Consider the following 22,634-nt stretch of genomic DNA (forward strand, 5'->3'; position numbering starts at 1 on the left):
CTCGGGGAGGATTCCACACAGGCCAGGACTGTGAGTTTGCTCTTCCAATGAAATCTATTGGGGGTTGCAGAGTAGCACTTTACGGACAAGATTGTAAATGACAGTCTGTATTTTTTCACTCTTAGCTCAGTTTAGGCATGAGAAACTGAGGACATCCGAAGCAGTTACCTTAGGAAAGAGATAGCAGTATATCCGTGCCTCAATTTCCTCCTATGGGGAGTGGGGGCACACATACATTTTAGAATGGATTGAGGAGTCTAAAGGAAAATTGTCCACAAACTGTGACAAACACTCTCAGCTCGTTGTTATATTCATTTGTTATTATTAGTTTTCTCTGTATCTGTTTATCAGTTTGTTTGTACTTCTCCCTCTCTATTAGTTTTTCTTTCTTCTCTCTCTGCCTGTTAGTTTGTATTAGTTCTGTGTTTCTCTCTCACGCTCTGTCTGTGTGCTTTTCTTACTCATGTCTCCGTGATAGTTTGTTTTCACATCATCTGCCATCAATCTATCTATCAATCTATCTAATCAGTTTGTGTCTGGTTCTTGCTCTCCGTATCTCTATGTCTGCCGTTACCTCTGTCTGACAGATTTCTGTGAGGGGCATGGGATCAGGTGGGTGAGAGCAGGAGGTTGAGGGCCAGGACTCCTGGGTTATGTGTGCGGCTCTGGGAGAACATTTAGTCCAGTGTGTAGAGGACCCAGAACTGGTGGGATCTGTTTCTCATATGCACAGTGGACCAGGCACCCCCCTCTTTGCCCCCTCCCCCCATAACTAGAAGCTGAGGTGCTAGGGCACTCGGCTGGCATGTGACAGCCCCAGATTCAGTTCCTTCCTCTGACTGAGCATGAGAAGGGATTGGAATTCCCGCTTTACAGGAGCGTGACTGAGCCACTTGGCTCCGGGTTATTCTGAGATAAAAAACTGGATCAGCCTCCTCTGGAAGCTGCTCCCTTTGTATCACTAATTAAATAGTCATTGACGCAGGGACTTGGACTGGGCTCTTCCCGACACTGGGGGAGCACCCTCAGCACCCACCGGAGAATCGCTACCACTCCCACTCGCTGGCGGAGGACGCTCCACTGTCACTCTCAGCCGGCAGTGCTGATGGCAGTGGAGCATCGTGGGATAGAGAGGGGCTGCGAGGCAGCCTGGGGTAGTGGTTACAGGAGGGCTCTGGGGGTGAAAACCCCTCACTTGTGTTCCCAGCTCAGGGAGGGGTGTTGGGTGTAGTGGGATAGAGCAGGGGGGACAGGGAGTCAGGACTCCTGTGTTCTCTGCCAAGCTCGAGGAGGGGGTTTAGATGAGTGGTTAGAGATGCAGGAGGGGCTGGAACGACTCTCTCGCAGCGAGTATGGAACCATGGCCAGAACGGGGGACGGGGTCGAGTTCACTGCGTAATCACAACTGGATTCGGTCACCTCCGTGCTAGACGCTGCCCCTGTTTACAGCAGTACAAATGCGGAGTCATTCCCTGGCTTCCAGTGAAATTACCCTGGATTCATAGCAGGGCCCCTGGAAGCAGATGTGGGCAGCCAGGCCCCAGATTCTCCTCCGTAAACTGAAGAGAGAAACATTTATACGTTCTTAGACAGAGCTCGCCAACCACTGCGGGATGCTGATGTATGAATACCTCAAAAGTAGTAGGTACTAATTCTCCTCTCTCTCATCCAGGTGTAAACCATGAGTAACTTCCCCGGTTTCCAATGAACTCATTCTAATTTCTCTCATCCCAGTGTAAATCAGGAGTAACTCCATTCCAGTCAGTAGGGTGTTTTCCCGAGCCCCATTCCCATATTGTACCAGCCTGCACGAGCTGAGCATCTGACTTAACAAAACTAGGGTGGTTTTAGACAAAAGGAGAGTTATTTTACTGGTCTAATCCCAGCCCTTACTCGTTTCTTTCCCTTCACAGCCATCACACAGCATCCTGAGGAAGAAAATGTTGAACGGAACCATCACGACCGAGTTCCTTCTCTTGGAATTTTCTGACATTCAGGAGCTGCAGATTTTGCACTTCGTGGTGTTTTTAGTGATTTGCCTGGCAGCCCTGATGGGGAATCTTCTTATCATTATGGCCATAGCCCTCGACCACCACCTCCACACCCCCATGTACTTCTTCCTGATGAATCTGTCTGTCCTGGACCTCAGATCCGTCTCTGTCACCCTCCCCAAATCCATGCTCAACTCCCTCATGAACACCAGGTCCATTTCCTATGATGGATGTGTTGCCCAGGTCTTTTTCTTCCTCTCCCTCTTGACAGCAGATTTTTACCTCCTCACCGTCATGGCCTACGACCGATATGTCACCATCTGCCAGCCACTGCACTATGAGAGGGTGATGAACAGAAGAGCTTGTGTCCAAATGGCCACTGGTGCCTGGATCAGTGGGATTCTCTACTCCGCCCTGCACTCCGGGAGCATGTTTGCATTGCCCTTCTGTGGAGACAATGTGGTGGACCAGTACTTCTGTGTAATCCCCCAGCTCCTCAAGTTGGCCTGCCCCAACACATACCACAGTGAAACAGGCACGATTGCCTTTAGTGCCATTTTAGACCTAGGCTGCTTTGTTTTCATTGTTTTGTCGTATGTTCAGATATTCAGAGCAGTGATGAGAATCCCCTCTGAGTAGGGCCGGCACAAAGCCTTTTCTAGCTGTATCCCTCACCTCACTGTGGTCTCCATGTTTATTTGCACTGGTGTCTTTGACTACCACCTCCAGCTCTCCGTCTGCTCTGGATCTTGCCGTGGCTATTCTCTATTCCTTGGCGCCCCCCCTGATAAATCCTGTCATCTACAGCATGAGGAACAAGGAAATCAAAGGTGCCTGAAGAGACTGACTGGGTGGAGGTTTTTCCACCCATAATTAATTGTCCACCTTTCTCCAATAGACATTGCCTCCCTTTCCCCTTCGTTAAACTCCATGACATCCATGACAGCTCACACTCAGACAGGGCTGATTCCCAGCTCACTTGTACTAATGCAAACCCAGATGAACGCCACAGACGTGAAGGTAGCTGGGCTCATTTACACAAGCAGAAGATCTGGCCCGACTGTGGAGTGTCACTGGTGTAAATTGTGCGGGAGAGGAGAATCAGACATTCAGTCTCTGTCAGAGCAGTACCTGGCGCATGGCTTGGCCACTTCTACCTGTTTCATGGTGCCCAAAGACAAGGCTGGAGATTTCTTGCCTTGTGTGTGTAAATCCGAAGCAGCTCAGTGGAATCAGAGGAGTCAGGCTGCTGTTACACTGGTGTATGTGAGAGCAGATCTTCAGTAAAGCAGGGCTGACTCTCATGGTGTGTATCGCCATTTGGGGATCTGGACTATTGGCGTTAATGGAGCTAGGCCAATCCATACCCGTTGAGGTCCGACATGTGCCTTTATTGCGCAGTGGCCACATTTCTCCACGTTGCTGCAGGCTTCTCACTTTGCACATGAGCCTTTAGAGCCGTGTTCTGATCTCAGTTACCCTGGAGCCACTCTGGACTCTGCACTCCTACCTGTTTGTGTGTATGTGGGGCAGTTGTGTGCGTGAGGAGGGAGGGGGCAGCACGCTCCTTTGTGTATTCCTATGTGTAACTCTATCTCAACGATCTGCCACAGGTAGATTTGAACTCAGGGCTTTAGATTTTCAAGCCCGAGCCTGTGTACTGAAGAACGAAGCCTTCTTGGCTCATAAGCTACCATTTGTGGTTTAAGCACTGGATGGGGCAGGAAGCCGCGCTGTGTGAGCCTGCATCCAGTGTCCATTTGGGAGTTGAGAGATCCAGAGACTGGCTAGAAATCACAGGGAGGTTTCCAACCACCAGAGTGTGCGGTTCTGGAGTAGTCTCCCAATAGGTGGTGTGGGGGGCAAACGACTTAATTAATTTTAAGACAGAGAGAGACAGACAAATGTATGAGTGCGATTGTAGGTCATGGTGACTTCTGATGGTGGGGGGCGGGACTCACTTATGCTTTGTGTCTTATCTTCCTAAAGCTCAGCTTCAGGGTTTATTCTGGCCATTGAAAGGGGTCAGGAAGGGGATTCCCCCTTCAGTGCATTCTGCGCGGGTTTTTTATCTCCTTCCTCTGAAGTCTCCGAGTAGCCAGGGCTGGAGATGGGCCATCGGGTGAGGTGGGCCCATGCTCTGAGGTGGCACTGAACCATTCTCTCTCCCAGGTGCGTGGTTGGCTGGTTCTTGCCCACATGCTCAAGGTCTAACCCAACACCACATGTGGGGTCGGGAAGGAATTTTCCCCCCGCTCAGGTTGGCAGGGAGCTTGGGAGGGTTTTCAGCTTCCTCTGCAGTGTGGGGTGTCGGTCAATTGCCAGGATTTTCTGTGTGTGTGTCACAATCATTTCCCTGCCATCGTGGGGGCTTGGACACGGGGGCACCTCCTGTTCTCTGTTCGTAGCACATACACGTCCTGCTGTCCCACGGGTCTCACCTGCTCTGGTCTCCTTTCGGTTCCTGTGTGCAGACTGGATGAACTGCTGTTCCCTTCTGGCCCTGAACTCTCTGACTCTGTGACTCCATGAACGGTGGCTGCAGATGCAAAGCTGTGGGACTTTCTAAAATGGTTAATTTCCACCGGTCGCCAGTTCAACGGAGAGATCGAATCGAAAGGAAAGGCCAGTTTCCCAGCTGGTTCAATTCAGCATCATTCCACCGATGTCCCTGAGTAAGATTCCCAGCTACTCTAAATTGGCTTAGCTCCATTTTACTCAATGGGGGCACGTTCTCTGCTGGTCTCAAACAGCCACAGCACCATTGAAATCCACGGGGACAGATCCCCAGGTGGTGTGAACTGGCCTAACACACGGAGCAATGCCAGTCAGCATGCGCTGAAGGTCTGTGATGCCTCGTTTTATGGCTGTTCCTGTGTTGGAAGGTCTCATTAAATAATTCTGCCCTCCCGTTTTCTTGGCCACGGAAGACTCTAGACATAAGGCCCTGCTCTGTCACCATTGCCATATCCATGGCCCTTTCCCTGAGGTCGATTTCCTGTTCTGTATGCATTGCCCAAATCATTCTCCTCTTCTTCAGCAGATTTTGCCTCCTTGACTGTCTCAATCAGTTAGAAATCTGTCTTCATGACAAATAGAGATTGTTGTTAGGTCAAGAACTGGCCCTATCCCTTCTCAGCTGGGACGTGACTAGACTTACCCTGGGTGGGGTGTGAATGTCAGCTCAGCACATGGAATGGACCTGTCCCACTTACACCACAGTCACAACTAGGCGTGGGAGAAGCTGATTTTTATAATTACAGCGGAGGATATCAATGTTTATTTTTCAGCATTGTTTTCCAAGTTTTTATCCATTTAAATGTCCACTGTTGAAGAATATTATGTGTTTTAAGCATTTTTAGCTGTAAATTTTGGTTATTATTGATGGAAATAGTTTTTGTTGGTGTGTCTGTGAGTTTATTGACATTTACCAATAAATATCTAACATTTCCAAACCGAACTATAACATAACATAATAGCAGACAAGTAATTTACACCAGTGTTCATGTCATGGCTGAGTTTTGACCAGAGTCTCGGGCCAGAGCCTCATCAGCAATAACTGGTGAAGAAAATGGAGACAATGAGGGTTGGAAGGGACCTCAGGCAGTCATCTACTCCAACCCCTGCTCAAAGCAAGACCAAACCCAATAAAATCATCCCAGCCAGGGCTTTGTCAAGCTGGACCTTAAAAACCAGTAAGGATGGAGATTCCACGACCTCCCTAGGGAATCCATTCCAGTGCTTCACCACCCCTATATTTAAAAAAGTTTCCCTTAATATCCAACCTAGACCTCCCCCACCGCAACTTGAGACCATTGCTCCTGGTTCTGTCATCTGCCACCAGTGAGAACAGCCTAGCTCCATCCTCCCTGGAACCTACTTCAGGTAGTTAAAGGCTGCTATCAAATCCCCCCTCAGTCTTCTCTTTTGAAGACTAAACAAGCCTAGTTCCCCTAGCCTCTGCTCAGAAGTTATGTGCCCCAAACTTTTAATCATTTTCATTGCCCTCCGCTGGACTCTCTCCAATTTGTCCACATCCTTCCTGTAGTGGGGGGCCCAAAACTGAACACAGTAATCAAAATGTGGCCTCACCAGTGCCAAAGAGGGGAATAATCACTTCCCTCCATCTGCTGGCAATGCTCCTACTAATGCAGCCCAATATGCCATTAGCCTTCTTGCAACCAGGGCACACTGCTGACTCATATCCAGCTTCTTGTCCACTGTAACCCCCATTTCCTTTTCTGCAGAACTGCTTCCTAGCCCGTCGGTCCCCAGTCTGTAGCTGTGCATGGGATTCTTCCATCCTAAGTGTCCTTGTTGAATCACATCAGATTTCTTTTGGCCCACTCCTCCAATTTGTCTAGGTCACACTGCATCCTATCCCTACCTTCCAACATATCTCCCAGTCCCCCCAGCTTAGTGTCCTCTGCAAACTTGCTGAGGGTGCAATCTACCCCATCTTCCAGATCATTAATGAAGATGTTGAACAAAACAGGCCCCAGGACCGACCCCTGGGGCACTCCGCTTTTTACTGGCCGCGAACTAGACATCGAGCCATTGATGACTACCCATTGACCCCAATGATGTAGCCAGCTTTTTATCCACCTTATAGTCTTTTCATCCAACAGCAAGAATACAGGGGAGATCGTATCAAAAGCTTGCTAAAGTCAAGGTATATCATGTCCACAGCTTACCCCCACATCCACAGAGCCAGTCAACTCTTCATAGAAGGCAATCAGGTTGGTGAGGCATGATATGGCCTTGTTGAATCCATGTTGACTGTTCCTCATCACCTTCCTCTCTTCCAAGTGCTACAAAATGGATTCCTTGAGGACCTGCTCCATGATTTTTCCGAGGACTGAGTTGAGGCTGACCGGTCTGTAGTTACCCAGAGCCTCCTTCTTCCCTTTTCTGAAGCTGGGCACTATATCTGCCTTTTTCCAATCATCCAGGATCTCTGCCCATCTTCATGAATTTTCAAAGATAATAGCCAATGGCTTTGTAATCACATCAGCCAACCCGCTCAGCATCTTCGGAAGTATGACATCCTGCCCCATGGACTTGTGTATGTCCAGCCTTTCTAAATTGTCCTGAATCTGTTCTTTCAGCTCTGAGGGCTGCTCACCTCCTCCCCATTCTGAGCTGCCCAGTGCAGCAGTCTGGGAGCTGACCCTGTCTGTGAAGAGAGGCAAAAAAAGCTTTGAGTACTTCTGTTTTTCCCACATCCTCTGTTGCTAGGTTGCCTCCCCCATTCTGTAAGGGGCCCACACTTTTCATGACCTTCTTCTTGTTGCTAACATTCTCCCATGGAGTCAATGGGCCAGTTTACCAGCTCTGGGGGTCAACGGGCCGTAGCTCCCTTGAGTCAACGGGCCAGATTCTAGCTGGGGTCAAAGGGCTAGAGCTCAGAGATCCTCAGTGGGTGTAAACGAGTGTAATTTAAGGGAGGCTTCGTTACACAAGCTGTGCCCATGGCCCACGCCTGAAAGATGCTCCAGCCCCTCTCACCAGCACTGCGTTGAATTACAAAAGCCAGAGCAGGCCCCAGTGATGGTGGCTGGAAGTGGCCAGCTCCCCTCTGCCCCTCCTTCCCTGAGAACGTGCTGCCTCTCCAGCCACTGAGCTGGGCGGTGATGGCACCGGAGACTGTGACTTCCTCTTCCTCTGTCAGAGGGGAAGGATTTGGCCCCCTCCCTGCACCCAGACCAGACCGATGATGGCTGAGCTGAGACCCCAGCTCCCGGCCCAGGAGCACCCAGCTCAGGATAGCGCTAACTCTCCTTCTGCCTGCAGTGGATGAGTGGCCTCCCTTGGCTCCTGTCCCTCTGTCTGTCATTCAGAGATCCCCCCATCCCTACCACATCCCACATCCCCCCACACCCCATTCCCTCCCCCTCTCCTATCTTTTCTTCCAGCCTCTCGTGAGACTCTCCACAGCCCAACTTCCCCCACAGGTAACGATGTCTCCTGTCATGGCTGATATGTCGTGCAGTGGGGGTGGGGATCCCCCCCTCTCACCCCATAATATTTCAATTGCAAGGAAAGGGGGTTCTCTGTTTGTCCTCTTTATCATTCTCTGGGTGGCTGAGACCGCCCTGTGCAGAGGGTTCTCCTCTCACACCTGCCCCAGCAGTGGCAGCTCCCATACAGAGCCGCATCCATGTGGGCAAATAAATGTAATAAAATGAACAATATCCAGGGTTGCTTCCCCCCCTTTCTCAATTTTGCATTTTTCCTTTAGCCGCTGTGTCATTTTTCCAAAGTTGAGGAAGTTTTGAAAAGATTCGGAATGATAAAACCACAAAACCTCCACAAAGCCTTAAATATCTTTCACTTTACTGCATTCAGAGGCAAAAAAAAAAAAACAAAGGAAAAAAGAGGAGAAAGTGGAATAACCCATTCTTTTCATTGTCCCTCTTTTTTGCACTGAAAAAGTGGGGAAAAAAGTAAATAAATATGAGAAATGTTTCTCCAATTTCTCTCAGATTTTTCCCTTTCCCCATTGTGTCAAAAGACAAAAACATTGACAGAAGGTGAGAACTGTCCATTAAATGTAAATATTTTAATTATGTTTGTCTGATATTGTTTGAAAAATGAAAATTTGTGTTGTACACAAATGTTTTTGATAAAGTCACTGACAAAATTTTGACCAGCTGTACGTATTAGGCACCGAGCACCAGATGTGTGAAGGTGCCTAAAAATCTAGATAGGTACCGAGATGCCTTGAAATGAATGGGAGTTAGGTGCCTGCCTGCTTTTGAAAACCCCACTAGGCACCTAAATACTTTTACAAATCTGCAAAACTCAAAATAAAGAAAACTTTCAATTAATTTAAACTATCCCATCAGTAAATAAAGTTGGAAAACACCCTGACATTTGCCCATTGTTTTGACAGGATAAAGTTTTGGCTGAAAAAAGGTCAATTAGTCCCAGCTTAGTGGGTTCAAAGCTCAACCGATGAGCCCTGCAGAGGTCTGAGAGCCAAGGATCATGGCATCAGGATGGTCACTACCAACACATGGAGACATAACATAACATAATGTGCACCCCTAAATTCCTGGTCAGTCTCTGGACCAAGGGTAGAACCATGTCACTAGGTGGGTGCATGTCTCAGGTCTTCTTTTACCAGTTTCTAGGCAGCACCGAGTGCCTGCTCTGCACCGTCATGGCCTATGACAGATACGTGGCTGTCTGCCACCCGCTGCGCTACCTGATCATCATGAACTGGAGGGTGTGCGCCATCCTGGCTGCCGGCACCTGGATCAGCAGCTCCTTCCATGCCACCATTCTCACCAGCCTGACCTTCACACTGCCCTACTGCGGGCCCAATGTGGTGGACTATTACTTCTGTGACATCTTCCCCGTGGTGAAGCTGGCCTGCGCAGACACATACATCATCGAGACCATGAGCTTTACCAACACTAGAGTGGTGCCCATGATCTGCTTCTTCCTCATCCTCGCATCCTACGTCCGCATTGTCTACACCATCACAAAGATGAACTCAGCCGAAGGGCGACGCAAAGCAGCCTCCATTTGTGCCTCACATCTGACTGTGGTGACGCTGTTCTTTGGGCCTTACGCCCTGGTCTACATGCAGCCACGTCAGAGCAAAGTGCCGGTGACCTCTGTGCAGCTCTTTGGTTATGTAGCTATGCCCCTGCTGAACCCGATCATCTACACACTGAGGAACAAGGAGGTGAAAGGGGCTCTGCGGAAACTGAGAGGGGGTCAAACGACTGCATGTTGATGTGGTGCACCTGCAGAAGTAGCACGTGGGTGAAGAGTGAAATATATCTACGAATTCATCCGCATGGCTCTTCAGCGGCTTGTGTGACAGTCTCTGTCTCTCTACTTCCCCATACAGCCTCACCTGTCTATCTGGAGATCTACTAATCAGAAAAATCTACAGAAGCCAGGGCAGCAACTTCGGCAAACTCAAGAAAGGGAAGAAAAAAATTATCTTAATCAACTGGCACAAACCACATGTCAGCAGGAAGCTGTTCTAGAGAGCTACCTAACAACCCTTGGAGAACATTTGCATTTTCAGCATGTCCTGAAGATCAATGGATTTGTGGTAAAATTTTCAAAAGCACCTTAGTGATTTAGGAACCTAAATCACATTTTCATAGAATCATAGAAGAACATGCTTGGAAGGGACCCCAAGATGTCATCTAGTCCAGCCCCCTGCTCAGAGCAGGACTAATCCCAACCCCATCAGAAGTGATGGAGGCATTTACGAGTCTAAGGGCACGTCTTCACTGACAGCAGCAAATTCGCCACTGTCAGATCGATCTATCCAGGTCAATTGAGCGGTCAGTGAGGAGCCGCTCAATCAATGTGGAAGTCGACTTGTGAAAACGACCCCTTCAAGTACTGCGACGCAGTGAAGACGCTGTGCACAATGGAAGTTAAGAAGTCGACGGGCATTACGCAATCTACTCTGCATAGCTTGTGAAACTCCATCAACTGCCGCCAAATTTTAAGGTAAGTGTAGACCAGGCCTAAATCTCACTGAAAGGCCGTGGGATTGAGGCTCCTGAGGACCAGATTTCAAAGGCATTTTATCACCTAATAGGGTGTTCAAGAGCACCTTGAGTGAGTCAGCCACCAGCCTCCCATTTACTGTCAGTGGGAGTTGAGCACCTGACCTATTTAAAAGCCTTAGTAAATTCCACTAGGCACATAAACCTCTTTGTAAATCTAGACGTTAGGCCAGAGGATATTTAGACACCTGGCAGGATTTTCAGAAGCTCGCAGGCCCCTAGCCCCCATTGAAATCAACCAGAGTTAGATATCTGGGGCCAGATTTTTAAAAGGGGGACAGACAGCCATTTCCTGCAATATTGTGGATTAACCTTACTGCATGAGCTTTAATAGCTTGGAGGCCCTTGTATTAAAATGCAGCTGTGTGTGTGTTATTGCGAAGAGAAGAGACCCCGTTGTGGGGTTTGAGGGACTAATCACCTGACACAGTCCATAGTGGAGTTGGGGTGATCTCTGCTAAGCTTATTAGCCTGCATGTAGGTTCTTTTATTGTTTTTAATAGGTTTTCTCTGTGGTGTTTTACCTTAAGAATAAACCAGGCTTGCTTAGACAGAACTGTGTGGTAGGTTGTACCTGAGGTAATTACACAGGGCACCACTTCTGAGGGGAGAAGCAAGGCAGGGCTGCTTAAGCAGAGAATCTTTTGAGGGAAAAAGACAGTGAAGGGTGTTGGGGAAATGTTTATCAGTGTGGTTTTGGTGCCCTCCCCTCCATCTGAGCCAATGGACTCCATTTTTAAATTGTGGAATCCATCTTGAGTTGCCTGGATGGAGATGCTTGGCAGGATGCCAACGCCTAATAGTCTGCCTAGAGATGGGGAAAAAAGGCGGGAAGCCTGGCCATTTGAGTGCCGCATGCAAAGCACTGGGGCCGTGTGCATAATGTGAGTGCCGGGTGCACCACTCAGCAAGGCAGGAAAAATCCTGGCTGGGGATTGGCTGGGAGGGACCCGAACCGAAGTGATTTAAGGCTGTGGGAGCCACAGGCAGGGGCTGCCCATCTTAGTGGCAGAGTGGCGAGGGTGTCCTGTTTACTTCGTGCCCTTCCCAAGAGCAGGCCGAGAAGCAGACGTCTGACCAGGTCGGGAGCAGCACTCCTTGGGTGGAGCGAAGCAATAACGTGAATATAGACCAGAGACGGAGGGATCCAGGGGGCTGTGTTATTGGTGTTGGGCCTGGGGTTTATCCCCACAGTTCATTCCTAATGCCAATGTTTTATGTAAAAGTTTAGTCCATGGGTTGTCCCTTCAGTAAATTGTTAGCTGATCGGATTGAACCTCGGCGTGGTTATTCAGTCAGTCCTGGTGATAGATCCGGGAGTCAGGGCAAGCAAATCTTTTCCTGTAACAAGGGAACTGGTCAGCCTGGAAAGACCCCAGTCAGCAAGGATTGAGATGTGGGTTTCCACCCAAGAAAAGCAACAGCTAGGGAGCTGGGAGCATTGGCCCTTGCTGGACCATCAGGGGAAAATGCAGGTGCAGTTGCCCTGAACTGTAACAAAAATCGGGGCCTAAACACCAGGATCCATTTGAAAATCCCACTATGTGCCTGCCTGCACCTTTGAAAAACTGGCCGTTGGGAGTCTATGTTCCACTAAATGTCAGTGAGAACTGGGCTCCTTAATGGCTTTTGGAAATGAGACTTACTTTCCTAAGTCACTTAGAGGGTTCTGTAAATTATACCCTCTACGCAGAGAGAGCTAGAAAGATAAAGAGGAAAGGAAGAAAAATGCTAATAGTAGATTTAATGGATGTGAGAACATTACACTCACCACACACACTGTGTTTTGGGCTTGTGCTATGTATGTATTGTGTCTTCTGTATCCGTTGCACTTGAATTTTGAGTAACATGCAGTGTGTATGAAACCTAAACCTGGGACTCAAATACATATTTTTCCTTGTTTCCCACCCTCAGCTGTTTTATTGGACCTCATCTCTAAGTTGCCTGTGCTTCTTGGTGTGCAAATTAAAAATAAACCTGGAAACCAGTGTGTGCAGAGGGTTAGGGTTTGTGAATTGTCATCAGCTCTTATGAAGTGGGTTTTTGCCCATAAATGAAAAAAATTAAGATAAATGAAGGAAAGGCACCTGAGGCAGATATTGTGAGCCTGCTGCCTGCCCTTTTCCCTGCAGGACAGTCCACACTACCACAACATCCCGGCATTAAAAACAGCCCTGACTGAGGGAGGAGCGCCCCTCCTGAGTTGCCTGCACCAGTCCCAGCACTGCAGCTCCCCTTTGCATGGCCAGGGTCAGCCTGAATTTTCTCTGTTGTTTCTTTGCCGTTGTCCAGGAAACCAATTTCCAAAAGTCACAAACCCAGAAGAGGGCGATTGAGCAAAGAGAACTTGGAATGGAAGAGAGGTGCACAGCTGTGGACATTGACTTTTAAAAGGGCTGTAACTTCTGATGGACAATGGGAAAGCTCCATTGAAATGCAGGCCCTGGGCACTGGATGGCTGTAGATGGAGAAGGAGGGAGATTAGGTGGCTATAGTGTTTAGTAATTGAGAACTGTATCAGCTCAACACACCTACATTTAAAGAGCCAATGGGGATTAATTATAAAGCATTATCTTGTGGCTAAGACAAAGGAGTGGGACACAGGAGATCTGGGTTGAAGTAAAGGTTCTGTAGAAGATTCCCTATTTGACCTTGAGTAACTCACTGAATTGCTTTGTGCCTCAGTTTCCCCATCTGTTAAACAGGGATCATTAAACCTTTTGTCTCTCTCATCCATTAAATGTGTATCCATTTTTGACAGTGACAGTCTGTTACTATGTGTCCACGCAACACCCAGCAGAAAGGGGCCCACATCTGAGTTCCAGTCTGTAGGTCTGACCATAATACCAATGATAAGAATCAGGTGGGGGCACGAGGGGTCAGGTGACGGTGCAGATTTCTGCCAGTGTTTGCTGGCCAGGTCCCCTCCCTATTCAGTGACTGCTGGAGCAGGCTGCAAGCTGCAGCCACAGGGAGATGGAGAAGCATTTTAATTAACCCCAAAGGTGACTGCAAGTCATGGTATGTTATGACTGTGTCGGAGATAATCTGTCTACAGAGACTAATTATAACTTCTGCCTTCTGCCACTTCAGTACGGCTCCCAAATAAGATGCCTAGCACAGGAATAGCAAGAAATGACAGGGGTGAAAAGAACTGCAAAGGGACTTACTGACACTGCTCTGCTCTGGCAGCAGCAAACGGATCCATGAGCTCAGTGCTGACAAACCCCTAACACAGCCCTGCTTCCCTGGCTCTGTCACACCCTCTGTGTGTGGGTCTATGGACTGGTTTAGGTTACAGGCTATGCCAGCGATGTAGCTAACCACCGATAAAGCTTTGGCATGGAGGCACAATAGAGGTGCAAGACGAGCCTTACCTGGCTAGTGAAGGAGCAGCTTTGTTAAGTTAAATCAACCTTAAACCCTTAAGATCCTTTCCCCCCACGAACACTGGCTGTGCAAAGGGCTGGGTAAGAGAACATGCCCGAGACCCAGAAAGACACAGAGTGATGTTCATCCCAGTGGAAAGAGAAGGGATGGTGTTGGGGGTAATGCTCAGACTGGAATCCAGAACATCTGGGTCAGATTCCCGGATCTTTCAGAGACTACTTTTGTGACCTCAGACAATTCAATCAATCTGAGATTTTCAAGAAAGCCAATAGGAGTTAGGAGCCCAAAGCCCATTGCACTAGAATGAGTTTTGGGAGTCTCGTTCCTTTGAAAATCTCACCCTCAAATTCTCTGTGCCTCAGTTCCCCCTTGTAAAATGGGGCCGATAAGCCTTCTTACATTTGTGAACTCTAAAAGACAGGGACTGTCTTACGCTGTGTCTGAGCAGCACCCAGAACATTGCAGCCATGATCTTCCTGGAATTGCTAGGGACCACAATACTGCCAGTCTGTACTGGATAGCAAAAGGTGATCCCAAGTGGTGCACGGGACATACGCAGTACATCTGCAAAGCGCTGACTTTCACCTTCACAGATAACCACACAACTGCGTGACTACATCCAGGTGCACAAAAAGACAGAAGGAGGCACAGGAGCAACAGCTTATACAAACAAAGGAGAAAGCTCTGTTGGCCACAGACAGCGCTAGCTGAACACCTGGACCAGTTCACCTCTATTTCACACTCCTGGGTCGAATTCGCTGGCTTGTGTTACACAGCAGGACAGACTAGATGATAATTAACATCCCATGTCCACTCATCATTTATGGGTTAGATTCTCAGCTGGTGTAAATCTACATAGCTCCTTTGAGTCCAATGGACTTAGTCCTGATTTACACCAGCAGGGTGAGTGACAGAGGGGAAACAGCCCTTTTGAATCTAATGGAGTTACTCAGGATTCAGATCATGGCGAGTGAGAGGAGAATCTGCAGCCTGGTGGAAATGAGGATCCAGCCCTTTCAGTTTACTAGTGCTACCCTTATTTATGCCAGCTGAGCTGCTGGTCCTGGGGGTCTGTGAGTGTCCTCTAAAATGATGCAAAATCTCAGTTAATTGGTGACTCTTCTGAGGTCTCAGACCAGGAGCCTGGAGGGGATTCAGAGACCAGGTCCCAAAGGGACCTTGGGTGATTTAAAGACAGTGGACAGCCTAAAGGCTGTGGGAAGCTGTGAAAAAGCTCTGGAGCTCTGCAGCAGCATGTGGCAATAGGCTGTGGACATCCCTGGCTATCTTCGGAGACGATTAGGTCTGCAGGCTGGATAACAAAAGCACAGACCAGGCACCTCTGCTGTGTGATGTGCTGTTTTGGGTAAGAAATCTGGACGATTCTACACAGGAGTCACGGCCAGGGGGAAGAGGAAAAATTGCATTCAGCTGGATCATCCTCTCCCAATGCAGCCAGTGTAAGACAACTGGTTTGGTAAAGATTTCCTCTCTGTGCCTCACTCTCTTCCTGTCTTGAAATCTGTCTGTCTCCGCCTCACTCAAGGACAATATTTTCTTTGGAGAAAAATCCGTCCATCCATCTGTCCGTGTGTCTCTCTGCAGAGACCTGTCTTCCTGTCTCTCTCGTGTGCATGTGTATCATTTATCTCCCTCTTTCCGGTAATCTCTGTGTGGCTATGTGCACACCACAGCTAAGGTTGGTATAAGTTATGTTGTTCAGGGGGCTGAATAAGCCAGCGTAAGTTACACCGACATAAGCGCTGGTGTGGAGAACTCTGTGTTGGTGGGAGAGCTTCTCCCACTGACATGGCTGTCGCTGCTAGTGGGGGCTGGAGTATTTAAATTGATGGTAGAACTCTGTCCCATCGGCTTAGCCTGTCTGTACTAGCAGTGCTACAGCAACGCTGCTGTAACCTCTGTAGTGTAGCCAGCATGTGATAACCCTAACATGACAGCTTCTCCCTTTCAATAGCACCTCTGATGCATGGAGAAAACTCCCTGAGAAAATGCAAATAGACACTTCATTTTTGTCCTTCAAATCTGACCTTAAAAATCCCCTGTGGTGATATTCACAGAACGCAGCCTGCTGATCATGGCTGAGCAGATGACACGCTGTTACTATTCTTCCTTCGTTCCTTTTCCCTTTTTCTCTAACCCCCATAAAAACCCTCAAAAAATTCATATCATTAACAAAGCTGGGACAATTCTTCACCAGATTCATTTGTTCGTATGTTGCATCCACACCCTCTCCTTTAACACAAACACAGAGCAGCACCTACATTGATAAAAATAAATCCCTGCCCAAACAAAGAACTCCACTGCACACCCAATAATCCTTGTGCAGAAGGATGAGAGAAAGAACAAACCACATATGACAAACGTTGGTGACATCACCTAATCCACAAGTGGAAGGCTTTAGGATGCTGTAGTGATAAAGACGGGGTAAGAGCCTGTATAGAATAGAGATGAAGAAATTTGAACAGGAGAGGAGAGAAGAGAAGAAACTGGAATAGAGTAGAATATAATAGGACATCCCCTTTGTTTGTTCGTCTTTGGATGGTAAGATCTTTAAGGCAGACATTTTCTCTTTCTGAGTTCTGCACTGCACAGTGAGGACCTGATCCCAACAGGCATGAGAATGATGTAAATATAAACTTCTACGAGTGAAAGTGAGTAGTGGGGTGACATGCAGTAAAGCGGCAGCAGTGGAAGGAAGGGTGAGCATTGCAGCAAAAGGATGATATATACTTTTGTTTCTGTAACTCTTGGGCATTATTTCTCTCCCCTACCACAGGAATGATTTCCACATGGGACTGGTCAACCACACAGTGGTGACTCATTTCATACTCTTAGGAATCCACAACACTGACGGCCTTCAGACTATCCTCTTCATCGTCTTCTTAGCTTTCTACCTCTGCACCCTGCTGGGCAACCTGCTCATCTTATCAGCCATCCTCGCTGACTCCCGCCTACACACCCCCATGTACTTCTTCCTCTGCAATCTCTCTGTGCTGGACCTTGGATTAGCCTCCATCATCACCCCCAAGTTGCTGGCCAACCTCTGCAGTCAGAGCAGGGTCATCTCGCTGGGAGGGTGCATGTCTCAGGTCTTCTTTTACCAGTTCCTAGGCTGCACCGAGGAACTGCTCTGCACTGTCATGGCCTTTGACAGGTACGTGGCCATCTGCCACCCGCTGCGCTACCTGATCATCATGAACTGGAGGGTGTGCATCATCCTGGCTGCTGGCACCTGGGTCACCAGCTCCTTCCACGCCACCATTCTCACCAGCCTGACCTTCACGCTGCCCTACTGCGGGCCCAATGTGGTGGATTATTACTTCTGTGACATCTTCCCTGTGGCCAAGCTGGCCTGCGCAGACACATACGTCATTGAGACTTTGGGCTTCTACAATAATGGCCTGGTGCCCATGACCTGCTTCCTCCTCATCCTCATGTCCTACGTCCGCATCGTCTACTCCATTCTGAAAATGAACTCAGCCGAAGGGCGACGCAATGCAGCCTCCACTTGCACCTCACATCTGATGGTGGTGACACTGTGCTTTGGGCCCTGCATCATGGTCTACACGCAGCCACGGCTGAGCAAAGTGGTGGCGACTGCTCTGCAGATCTCTACCGATGTGGTAACGCCCATGCTGAACGCGGTCATCTACACACTAAGGAACAAGGACGTGAAACGGGCTCTGAGGAAACTGAGAGGGGGTCAGACGACTGCAAGTTGATGTGCTGCATCTGCAGAAGTAACAAGAATCTGGGCCTAAACACCAGGATCCATTTGAAAATCCCACTATGTGCCTATCTGCACCTTTGAAAATCTTGCCGTTGGGAGCCTACGTCCCACTGAATGTCAGTGAGAACTGGGCTCCTTAATGGCTTTTGGAAATGAGATTTACTCTCCTAAGTCACTTGGGTGGTTTTGTACATTTTACCCTCTGCTCAGACAGAGAGAGAAAGATAAATAAAAAGGAAGAAAAAAAGCTAATAGAAGGTTTAACGGAGGTGAGAACTTTACACTCATCACCTGCACTGTGTTTTGGGCTTGTGCTACGTATGTATTGTGTCTTCTGCATCCGTTGCACTTGAATTTTGAGCAACATTCAATGTGCATGAAACCAAAACCTTGGACTCAAAAGAGGATTTTTTCCTGTTTCCCGCCCTCAGCTGTTTTATTGGAGCTTGTCTCTAAGTTGCCTGTGCTGCTTCTTGGTGTGCAAATTAAAAATAAACCTGCAAACCAGTGTGTGGAGAGGACTGGACCCATTTATGAGACTGGCAAATAAAAAGTGAAATTTAACAAAACAGCAAAAATAGGAAAGGAAAAAGAGTTGGACTTTGAGGCTGTGATTTCCAAAGTGCCCAAGGAAATTAAAAGTCTGCGGCAATTGGAAAACTAGTTCACTTCAGGCCCCTTTGACATTTCCAACCTAAAGTGGAAGTCTGAGATTAGAAGTTGGAGAAGTGACTTAATCTCTCTGGGGCTCAGTTCTCCACCTGATGCACTGTGGTACAAATCAGTCTTTTCTCCCACCCATTTCTCTTGTAAGCTCTTTGGGGCAGGGTCTGTGTGTGGGTGCAGTGCCCAGTACCCTCTAATGGTCTTCTACAAAAAAAAAAAAAATATTTTTGTGAATTGTCGTCATCAGCTCTTAGGAAGTAGGATTTTGCCCATAAATAAAAAAACAATTAAAATTAAAAAAGGAAAGGAAACTGGGGCAGATAATATGAGCCATGCCACTTGCCCTTTTCCCTGCAGGACAGTCCACACTATCACAACATCCCAGCATTAAAAAACAACCCTGACTGAGGGAGGAGCGCCCCTCCTGAGTTGCCTGCACCACTCCCTGCACTGCAGCTCCCCTTTTCACGGCTGGGGCTCAGCCTGAATTTTCTCTGTTGTTTCTTTGCCGTTGTCCAGAAAACCAATTTCGAAAGAGCCACAAACCCAGAACAGGGCGACTGAGCAAAGAGAACTTGGAATGGAAGAGAGGTGCACAGCTGTGGACATGGACTCTAAAAGCGGCTGTAATTTATGATGGACAATGGGAAAGCTCCATTGACCTCCAGGCCCTGGGCACTGGATGGCTCCAGAGGGAGAAGGGGGGAGAGGAGGTGGCTATAACATTTAGTAACTGAGAATTCTATCAACCCAACACACCTACATTTAAAGAGCCCATGGGATTATTTGCAAAGCATTATCTCATGGCTAAGACAAAGGAGTGGGACACAGGAGATCTGGGTTCAAGGACAGGTTGTGTGGAAGATTCCCTATTTGACTCACTGAATTGTTTTGTGCCTCAGTTTCCCCATCTGTTAAACAGGCATCATTAAATCCTTTGTCTCTCCCATCCATTTAATGTGTATCCATTTCAGACAGTGACAGTCTCTTACTATGTGTCCACGCAACACCCAGCAGAAAGGGGCCCACATCTGAGTTCCACTCTGTAGGTCTGACCATAATACCAATGATAAGAATCAGAGGCGACACAGGGTGGGAGCACGAGGGGTCAGGTGACCATGCAGATTTCTGCCAGTTTGCTGGCCAGCCCACCTCCCTGTCCAGCGGCTCATGGAGCAGGCTGCAAGGTGCGGCCGCGGGGAGACGGAGAAGCGAACACTTTGCTGTGGGAGCTACAGGGAGGGGCAGCTGCGAGCAGAGCGTGTGTGTGCCTTTGAACCGTGCCCTCTGCCCACCAACAGCAGGTCCCAGCCGCCTCTGATCAGAACAGTGAGAATACAAATAAAAAGAGTAAAATGCAGCTCCAGCCCTGCTGTTTGTGGCAATGACACATGGAACTCAGCTGGCGCCAGCCAAGAGTAAGGTCGGAGCTGCTACCCAGCACAGTGATAAGGGCCCCCCTGGGCATTCATGAGAACACCTGCATTTTAATTAACCCCAAAGGTGACTGCAAGTCATGGTATGTTATGACTGAGCTGGGATAATCTATCTACAGAGACTAATTATAACTTCTGCCTTCTGCCACTTCATTCCGGCTCCCAAATAAGATGCCCACCACAGGAACAGCAAGAAATGACAGCGATGAAAAGAATTGCAAAGGGCCTTACTGACACTGCTCTGCTCTGGCAGCAGCAAACGGATCCATGAGCTCAGTGCTGACAAACCCCTAACACAGCCCTGCTTCCCTGGCTCTGTCACACCCTCTGTGTGTGGGTCTATGGACTGGTTTAGGTTACAGGCTATGCCAGCGATGTCGCTAACCACTGCTAAGCCTTTAGCATCGAGGCACAGTAGAGGTGCAAGACGAGCCTTACCAGGATATTGAAGGAGCAGCTTTGTTAAGTTAATTCTCTAAAGAACCTTTCCCCATGAACACTGGGTGGGTAAGAGAACATGCCCGGGACCCAGAAAGACGCAGAGTGATGTTCATCCCAGTGGAAAGAGAAGGGATGGTGTTGGGGGTAATGCTCAGACTGGAATCCAGAACATCTGGGTCAGATTCCCTGCTCTTCCAGAGACTACTTTTGTGACCTCAGACAATTCAATCAGTCTGAGATTTTCAAGAAAGCCAATAGGTGTTAGGAGCCCAAAGCCCACTACACTAGAATGAGTTTTGGGAGCCTCGCTCCTTTGAAAATCTCACCCTCAAATTCTCTGTGCCTCAGTTCCCCCTTGTAAAATGGGCTGGTAACTCTTCCTCTGTCTGTGAACTCTGAAAGACAGGGACTGTCTCACACTGTGTCTGAGCAGCACCCAGAACATTGGGGACATGATCTTCCTGGAGTTGCTAGGAACCACAATACTGCCAGTCTGTACTGCATTGCAAAAAGTGATCCCAAGTGGTGGACGGGACATACCCTGTCCATCTGTACAGCGCTGACTTTCACCCTCAGAGATAATAACACAACTGCATGACTACATCCATGTGCACAAAGAGACAGAAGAGTCAAGGGTACAGAGGCTAATACGAACCAAGGAGAAAGCTTTGTTGGTGACAGAGACCACTAGCTGAACACCTGGACCAGTTCATTTCCATTTCACACTCCTGGGTCGAATTCGCTGGCTTGTGTTACACAGCAGGACAGACTAGATGATAATTAACATCCCATGTCCACTCATCATTTATGGGTTAGATTCTCAGCTGATGTAAATCTACATAGCTCCTTTGAGTCCAATGGACTTAGTCCTGATTTACACCAGCAGGGTGAGTGACAGAGGGGAATCAGCCCCATTGAACCCAATGGAGTTACTCAGGATTCAGATCATGCCGAGTGAGAGGAGAAACTGCAGCCTGGTGGAAATGAGGATCCAGCCCTTTCAGTTTACTAGTGCTACCCTTATTTATGCCAGCTGAGCTGCTGGTCCTGGGGGTCTGTGAGTGTCCTCTAAAATGATGCAAAATCTCAGTTAATTGGTGACTCTGCTGAGGTCTCAGACCAGGAGCCTGGAGGGGATTCAGAGACCAGGTCCCAAAGGGACCTTGGGTGATTTAAAGACAATGGACAGCCTAAAGGCTGTGGGAAGCTGTGAAAAAGCTCTGGGGCTCTGCAGCAGCCTGTGGCAATAGGCTGTGGACATCCCTGTCTTGAAATCTGTCAGTCTGCACCTCACTCGAGGACGATGAAACCCAAATATTTCTTTAGAAAAAAATCCGTCCATCCATCTGTCCGTGCATCTCTCTGCAGAGACCTGTCTTCCTGTCTCTCTCGTGTGCATGTGTATCATTTATCTCCCTCTCTCCGGTAATCTCTGTGTGACTATGTACACACCACAGCTAAGGTTGGTATAAGTTACGTTGTTCAGGGGGCTGAATAAGCCAGCGTAAGTTACACCAACATAAGCACTGGCGTGGACAACTCTGTGTTGGTGGGAGAGCTTCTCCCACTGACATGGCTGTCGCTGCTCGCGGGGGCTGGAGTATTTAACATGACGGTAGAACTCTGTCCCATCGGCTTAGCCTGTCTGTACTAGCAGTGCTACAGCGACACTGCTGTAAGCTTTTAGTGTAGCCAGCAGGTGATAACCCCAACACGGCCCCTTCTCCCTTCCAACAGCAAGTCTCATGCATGGGGAAAACTCCCTGAGAAAATGCAAATAGACACTTCATTGTCCCTCTAACCTGACCTTAAAAATCCCCTGTGGTGATATTCACAGAACGCAGCCTGAAGATGATGGCTGGGCAGATGACAAGCTGTCGCTATTCCTCTTTTTCCTTTTCCTTCTCTCTCTTACTCACATATAAACCGCCAAACAATTCATATAATTAACAAAGCTGGGGCAATTCTTCACCAGATTCATTTGTTTGTATGTTGCACCCCCACCATCTCCTTTAACACAAACACAGAGCAGCACATACACTGATAAAAATGAATCCCTGCCAAACAAAGAACTCCACTGCACACCCAATAATCCCTCTGCAGAGAGGGTGAGTGAAGGAACAAACCACGTATGATAAATTTTAGTCACTTCCCCTCATCCACCAATGGAAGTCTCTAAGATACCCCATCTTTTGTCACCATAGTAAGCGTCCATATAGAATAGAGGTGAAGAAATTAGAAAAGGAGAGGAGAGAAGAAACTGGAATAGAGAGTAGGACATCCCCTTTGTCTGTTCGTCTTTGGATGGTAAGATCTTCAAGGCAGACATTTCCTCTTTCTGTGTTCTGCAATGCACAGTGAGGACCTGACCCCAAGCTGCTCATCTCATTAGCCATCTTTGGTGACTCCCACCTGC

At 48.3% G+C, this 22,634-nt stretch overlaps 2 protein-coding genes across 2 annotated transcripts; both read left to right on the plus strand.

Moving 5' to 3' along the window:
* The first annotated feature begins 1,940 nt into the window (after positions 1-1,940).
* Positions 1,941-2,630, plus strand: LOC137157449 (olfactory receptor 14A16-like). The gene has a single exon (XM_067554699.1). It carries the CDS (start codon positions 1,941-1,943, stop codon positions 2,628-2,630), a length of 690 nt encoding a protein of 229 aa, XP_067410800.1.
* A 14,104-nt stretch (positions 2,631-16,734) lies between these two features.
* On the plus strand, positions 16,735-17,667 carry LOC137157448 (putative olfactory receptor 10D4). Its single transcript, XM_067554698.1, has 2 exons — positions 16,735-17,099; positions 17,217-17,667. Exons 1-2 carry the CDS (start codon positions 16,735-16,737, stop codon positions 17,665-17,667), a joined length of 816 nt encoding a protein of 271 aa, XP_067410799.1.
* Positions 17,668-22,634: the final 4,967 nt, after the last annotated feature.

This window comes from Emydura macquarii, unplaced genomic scaffold (genome assembly GCF_026122565.2).
Source record: "Emydura macquarii macquarii isolate MOO-44397 ecotype Brisbane River unplaced genomic scaffold, CSIRO-AGI_Emac_v2 contig_1544, whole genome shotgun sequence".
Lineage (NCBI taxonomy): Eukaryota > Metazoa > Chordata > Testudines > Chelidae > Emydura > Emydura macquarii.